The sequence below is a fragment of the Octodon degus genome, unplaced genomic scaffold, assembly GCF_000260255.1.
Source record: "Octodon degus isolate 3935 unplaced genomic scaffold, OctDeg1.0 scaffold00097, whole genome shotgun sequence".
Lineage (NCBI taxonomy): Eukaryota > Metazoa > Chordata > Mammalia > Rodentia > Octodontidae > Octodon > Octodon degus.
In genome coordinates this window covers 8,817,289-8,824,587 of record NW_004524673.1, presented here as the reverse complement: position 1 = coordinate 8,824,587, position 7,299 = coordinate 8,817,289, and the positions used below count along the sequence as shown (strand labels likewise).

Here is a 7,299-nt window from a genome sequence, read left to right as displayed (position 1 = left end):
GCAAGCACTTATTCTACTGAGCTATGTCACCAGCTCCTAAATTATGATTCCAAACAAAATCCTTAGTTCAAATTGGCAGTCTTATTACCAAATTCTAAGAGCTATATTTAATTACACTTATATTTTCAGTGAAATAAGAAGCAAGACTGGAGCAGGGATATTGCTCAGCAGTACAAGCACTTGCCTGCCAAGCACAAGGTCCTAAGTTTGATTTGTATTCCAAAAAACAAAAAGGAAACAAAACTGCTGTTAATAAAGCTATGACACAATTCTAGGATTCTTTCAATTTTAAGGCACATTCACTTCAGAGATATTACAATGCAAAAAAAAAAGTACATTGGAATCAATAAAATAAGGCAAGCAGTACAGGAATTAATGCAAACTAATAAAGCAAAGGCAAAAAAGAGCTTTATAATAGACTTATCAAACACTTGGATATTTCTAATAAAGCTGTAAGAATGTTAACATATTCTTTCCTTCTCTAGAGAGAGAGTCAGAAACATTCACTTCCATCAAAGTTATTATTATAGGTGAATTCTGTCAAAGCCACTCTGGCTTTAATGTAACCTTAGTCAGTGTACCATTTAAAATAAAACATGTTTTGGTGGCTTGACAGGATCTTTGACAAAGTATTTTTCCTTTCCTATAAGTTCTCTGTTGCTTTGCAAGAACAAATTTAGCTTGTAATACCATCTTTTCAGCATGGTATATTTTTATTTCAGACTGTTTTTGGAAATACTGTGTTCTCTATTATTCCAACTTTGTATGAGGGATTTTTTAAGAAGACTGACAAATTTAATTTTGTGTCCATATTCTAGATGTGGTTATTTACACGCTTTAAAAAAAATGGCTTCCAATCTTATCTGCAGTAAAAAGGAATTCATATAATATATATAATTTAATTCTCACAAACTCTATTAGATATTATCTCTACTTATAGATTAAGAGAAATATATTAAGGTCAGATTACTAAAAATTGCACTTCTAGCATGCAGTATAATTGGGAATTGGCCTAAATTTGAAACATGAGGTTTAAAGTTCTTTTCATTACACCAAAGCCACCATCCAAGCGGAAGTTTATCTTGTAGCATACTATCTGAAGTCTTAAACTAGGTATTCTTCATATAAATATATCCCAGGCTGCTTTTATTTCGAAGACTTCCCTTAAAAGAGGACTACACAAACACTTGGCACACTGGAAACTCTTTCATTTATGTTCTGGTTAGTAGAGAGGTCTTATAAGACTCCCAGCCTCTTCTTTCCAGACATCTTTCAGTTTCTTCTTGTTGACATTTTTTTTTTTTTTCATTTTTTACATTTTAGAGAACATATTTCTGTGTAGTACTTAAACAGAAAACTTTCTCTTAGCTGGCAACAGATAACATGATGGTATCTTTTTTTTTAAAGATATATTTTCTTTTTTAATATTTATTTATTTATTTTGTATCTGTGTGTGGCCAGCTCTGCCCACCAGGGGGCGAGGCTGGCTGGCATGTGGTGCTGGGGGATTGAACCGCGGTTCCTGTGCTTTGCTTAGCTTAGCTTGTTCTAAGTAGGTGCTTTAGACCACTGAGCCATCTCACCAGCCCCCACGATGGTATCTTATGGACCGATTAAATACAACTCTATGATCACTTTTGCATAACATTAGAATAACAGCACTGAAAAATCTGTGACTTACCTGTAACAGATATATCAATAACTCTTCCTTTCCAAAGCTAATTTTTCTTTTCATAAGAGATGTCACAACAAACAGGGATAGTAGAAGAACCAGCAAACCTGCAGCCATTCTGTTTCAAAATACAATTGATAATTTAAATTTTCTTAAGATATTTACTGGATATATCATATGAAACCTTTAACTCTAATGTAATGTAATGAAGCATCTAACTCTGATGTAGAGCTTCTTAATCATTTTGTTAATCAAGATGAAGTGGCAAAATGAATAGACAGGCTTAATAGGAAATAAGAAAAATACTGAAATAAAGATACAATTATTTTTAGTATCTTTATCTTCTTTCTATAACTAAAACTGTAAAAATTTTACTGCTATAGTTTGTGTTTAGATGTCCCCCTAATGCCTCATGCAGTCATGGGGTGGACTATTTGGAAGCACCTGAATCTACAATTTGTGACTGATTCATTGTGCAATGCTAGGATTAAGGGTACAGGAATTAAGGTTGGGTGATTGATGGCTGGATCAGTCCACTGATTAGTTTGCTACTTCCCTAATCCTCATAAAAAAGACAAAAGGAGAAGAAAGAAGTTTGTTTCTCCCTTTCTGTTCTTGTAGCTTTTGCTGTCTTCTACTACATGAACTGTTGTTGCACCCCCGCCATGAGCCACCCTGTCTTGGAGCCAGCTGATTATGAACTGAAACCTCCACAAACTGTGAACTAAATAAACCTCTTCTCCTTTAATTTTGAGCATCAGGTATTTTGTCTTAGCAACAAGAAAAGTAACTAAGTTATACACACCAAGTAACATAACTTTTAATCTGAACTGGTGAAATTTACAGAAAATAATGAAAGAAAGTTAAAAATACATGATTAGCATCTATGACATACAGTTTATGACTGTGGGTACCTAGTCATATAAAAAAGATCTACATTTATAATTCAAATGATTTCCAGCAGGACAAATAGCATATTAGTATAATTAAGTATATCCAGTGATGAACAACAGATGATAGTTTTCAAAGGCATAGTAAACCACTCCTTAATCCCAGTACTCAGGATGCTGAGGCAGGAGGACTGCAAATTTGAGGCCAACCTGATATATATAGGTAAAGTCCTATCTTAGAAAGAAAAGAAAAGAAAAGAAAAGAAAAGAAAAGAAAAGAAAAGAAAAGAAAAGAAAAGAAAAGAAAAGAAAAGAAATCCTTCACAGAACAAAATAAAACACCAGATTAGAATGTTTCCAGAAGTCAGTGGTGACTGATAGCAAGGAAGTGCTGCATTACGGTTGAGTTCTATCTCTTTCTCCTCCTAAAATGTGAAGAGCAAAATACAACTAAAGGCTGTTCAAATGAGAATCCGGAGCTCAAAACTACCATGACTAAGGGAAAAGACACTGGATTAAAAGAAACAAAAGCAAAAGTCATGGCTTGCTACCTGAAGAGAATGTGAAGCACGAATCCCCAGGAAATTGTTTGATCTTTGTTTTTGATGCTTTAAATGTACTTTTGAGTCTTAATAATAGAAGTATTAACATATTCAACATGGATTATATTAAAACAAGGAAATATGATGAAGATTGTTTTATCTCTTTCATTTTTAAGAACATTAAGGCATTTCAACTCATTGGCAAAAAACTTTTTTACTTTAATGGAGTGGAGTGACAGGGACATTGTAGCTGTATTAGTTCTATTTTTGCCTCTAAATTTCATCATTAAATGTCTTACATATGTGTCTCTATAATTTTCTAAAATATGGAATTGCTATGAAAGATCAAATAGGAAAAAATTTCTCCATAAACCAGGAATCAAAATAAAAATGTTATAAATATAGCTAGGAGGAAACCAACATAAATTTTAAAAATACTGAACAATTAAAATTTATAGAGTAAAATAATATAATTAAAATAAAGCATATTGCTATCTGCTTATCAATAAAACTGTAGAAAAATAAAATAAAATAAAATAAAGCATAAATTGTATTTTTATATTTTAATAGATTTATTTGCCTCCTGCATTCATCTTACTACAACAAGCAGTCTGGTGCAATAGCTCAGCGGACTAAGTGCCTGCCTGGAAAACGCAGGAACCAGCATGCTGTGCCGGCTCTTCCCCAGGCACACTGAACCACTGAGACCCGGTGTGGTAATGCACCCCTGTAATCCCAGCACTGGGGAGGAAGAAAATAGGAGGATTACTATGAGTTCAAGCTACGCAGTGAGACCCTGTACCAAATACATTATGCAAAACAAAACAAACAAGTGGAAAATAACTATGAAGATCATTTATACAATTTCTTTTCCTTTTAGCATATGATAAATTCTGTTTAACTGTGTCAATACTGCTTGAGTAGGACTGATAAAAGAAAGGTGCTTCACAGAAACAACACAAGAGCTCACAGAGCAATTTGCAAGAAATAAATGCAAATATTTCAGTTCACTTTTGTCACAAATATTTATAGTTCATAATATCTGTAAAATGTTTTAGTAACATATGCTTTTAGTATTCAATATAATTATTTTTGGCTGTGCTAATAAACTGATTTCCTGGGATAGTTCCTGACCTAATGCATATTGGTTCTCTAACACTGATGACAGAAAGGCATAGAACAACTTAAATTATTACATACATAAATACTTAGCTTTTATTCTGTTAAAAAAGATATGCTCTAAACTTTTAAATTAGGTTAAATGTTTTGAAATGCTTATGGAGTTCAGAAGAAAGTAACAAAAATATTTACATAGTTAAAAAATAAAATGTTCAATGATATGAGCACAGCTCAGTGACATACACAGGTTATTTAACTATTTAACCTATGTGTGGTAGCGTAACAATAATTTAAAGTTACAATAAAAACAAACATAACGTTATTTAACAGACTTAATTCAGTCTCATATTGAGGAGAAATAGGAGGAATCCAGGGAAAGTAAGAGGACACATATGAAGGACTAAACATGGAATAGTACTCAAAGTAAGTTCCTTCCAAGAAAATATTTATATTCAGACTAAGATAGGAAGAAATTTTCATTTTTTCTAAGAGAGATCGTACAAACATGCTCAAAAGCAAAGATGGAGTATCACAATAGTTTCTGAGTCTTTTTTATTTAGCAATAGAACATTTTCTCATATGAAACTAAAATTTTCATTAATTCCTTTATTTTTATTTATTTAATTTTTAAAAGTAGGCTTCTTTTTGGTATTTTAAGTTATCTTTGGAAGAATTTCATTGTATGTGAAAGCCAAGAAGCCAAAGAGACTAATGCTCAGGCCTAGGCTAAAATCATGACTAGTAGCTTGATATTAATATTTTAATTTTCAGTTTATTTATGTGACTTTAAGCTCATAAAATTAGGCTTAAATTTCAGGGTACTGATTGAAAAAATTATATTGAAAAGGAATGAAAATACTGCTCATACACTAGAGAGATATCTGGCTTTCGACCTACGACAGGCATCAGTGGGAACACTGCCAGAAGCAAACAGAAGAAGGTCCAACTCAGGGAGGTGATCTAAAATCAAGAAAAAAATTATGTTTAGCCAAATATATTATGAAAACTGTTTTCTATGTTTCATAGATTATATGTGAAATTAAAAAGGAAATGTAAAACTATATAGCAAATTTACTTTAAAAACGAATAGTTATTTTTATGAAGAGATTTTTATAATAGGTACTATATTAAGTTCAATATGAATATTATCTCTTTCCATTCTCAGCAACCTCAAAAAGCAAATATAACATTTCAAATGAAGAAATTGAGGGGTCATGGATACATCTCAGTGGCATAAGTGCCTGCCTAGCAAGTACAAGGTCGTGAGTTTGATTTCTGGTACAAAAAAAAAAAAAGAAAGAAAAAAAAATTGAGCTCAGAGAAGATAAAGTAAGTAACTTATAAGTAATAGCAGGTCCACAACTAGCAAATGAAACAGCCAGGATTTAACCTGGGGTCTGGTATTTCAAAGCAAGTGCCCCATTCAGGTCATATGACATTATACGTTGATGATAACAACTGTATAAAAATGGGCCTATAATAATAATAATAATAACACAACTAAGCCAAAAAGAGACATAAGAAAAACTACTTTTATAAGTAGATTAAGACAAATATGATGAGTTAAGTCCACTGGAGATTTTTACAAATTCTTATACGGTACAAAGAAGATATTTCTATCTTCTTGCTACCTTCATCTAAAAGTATCAAGATGAAAACATAAGAATATTCTTTGTAGAAGTATATTGTAGATCCTTGCCTAAAGGATAAAAATCAGAATTATGTATTTAAAAATCTGCTATGAACATATACTTTTCTATTAAAAATAAATGAATTGCTCAGGGCCAGAGGAAGGGTGACACCTCTGACTCTGAAGCCACTGTGCTGCTCTATTCCTTCTCAATCTAGACACCAAAAATTAAAGGAAAACAGAGATATACCTCACAGAAAGATGAATCACTGCTTCTTTTGCATTTCAAATACCGCAAAACTGGCTCATTTTAATGTGAAATTATAAATCACTGAAACTTAACGCTGATCACTGAAACTTAAAGCTGGCCCTCTATCAAAAGCACTAAGTCCTCCATGTAAGGATAAACTTTATCCTTTTGTTTAAAAATAATCAGGGGGCCCAGGGAGAGGGCTCAGTAGAATAAGTGCTTCCCTGGCAAGCACAAGGGCCTGAGTTCAATCCCTGGTTCCACCAAAAACAAAAAGCAATTCCTTGAATTAAACAAATATCAAAACAAAGTAGTTACTAATCTCTGTATAAATGAGTTATTTATACCTTCGCACGAGTCCACAGCTGAGTTAGAAATGGCCAAACCGCAAATGCAGTGAGTCCAGCTGTAAGCATACAGCGGTAGAAAAAACTGAGAATCTAGTGATACATTGCAAAGAAAAATTAAAAATGAGGTTATTTAATACTTGTTACATACATACCAAACAAATCTGAAAATACTACAATTGGTATATTACTTACTAATATTTCAATTCCCAACATAAAGACCAACAAGTACCCAATAAAATGGCTCAGAGAAAAGGTCAACAGTGATGCAATAAGATCTTGAATAACTTGAAACCTGTTTCAAAAGATTACAAAAAGTTTTATAGTATATAGTTAATTTGAAAATTATATATACTAAAAAAGAAAACTTATACAAAACCAAAAATCAGGGAATTTTCTTACAGATTATTCAGAAATTAAGATAATATAATCTAATACCTTAATTTCAATGGCTTTACTTAATACTTTAAAAAATCTGTATTTTAGGAAAAATATAATCTCTGAATTAATTTGAAACTGATCAAAAAGGTTTGCTTGGTTTTATAAACATCAGTAATAATAAATTTCTTATTTAATCTTCATTTAAACATATGTATATAAAACTAGACATACCAGAAATAAAATTTAATGAACCCAAATATACACAAATTAAAAAAACATTTAAAATTTACCTAGATAACCTTATATTAAAAATCTCAATGGTTTTAATAAAAGTAAATTTTCCTTATCTAGGTGGGGAAAATTTTAACTTTAAATTGAGCTAAATAACACTTTCCAAACCCAATTTAAGATATCATTAATTATACACTAATTGTGAATTTATAACCACAAGAAATGAATTACATACTT

At 31.6% G+C, this 7,299-nt stretch overlaps 1 protein-coding gene across 2 annotated transcripts in view; it reads right to left on the bottom strand.

Moving 5' to 3' along the window:
• The window catches only part of Pign (phosphatidylinositol glycan anchor biosynthesis class N), a 150,650-nt gene that overhangs the window by 69,605 nt on the left and 73,746 nt on the right, over nt 1-7,299 (bottom strand). For both annotated transcript variants that reach the window (XM_004638265.3, XM_023723157.1), the window contains exons 17-20: nt 6,646-6,745; nt 6,451-6,543; nt 5,092-5,183; nt 1,682-1,790 (exon numbers count right to left, since the gene is read on the bottom strand). In XM_004638265.3, the coding sequence (XP_004638322.1) occupies nt 1,682-1,790; nt 5,092-5,183; nt 6,451-6,543; nt 6,646-6,745 (394 nt within the window). The remainder of the gene's footprint in view (nt 1-1,681; nt 1,791-5,091; nt 5,184-6,450; nt 6,544-6,645; nt 6,746-7,299) is intronic.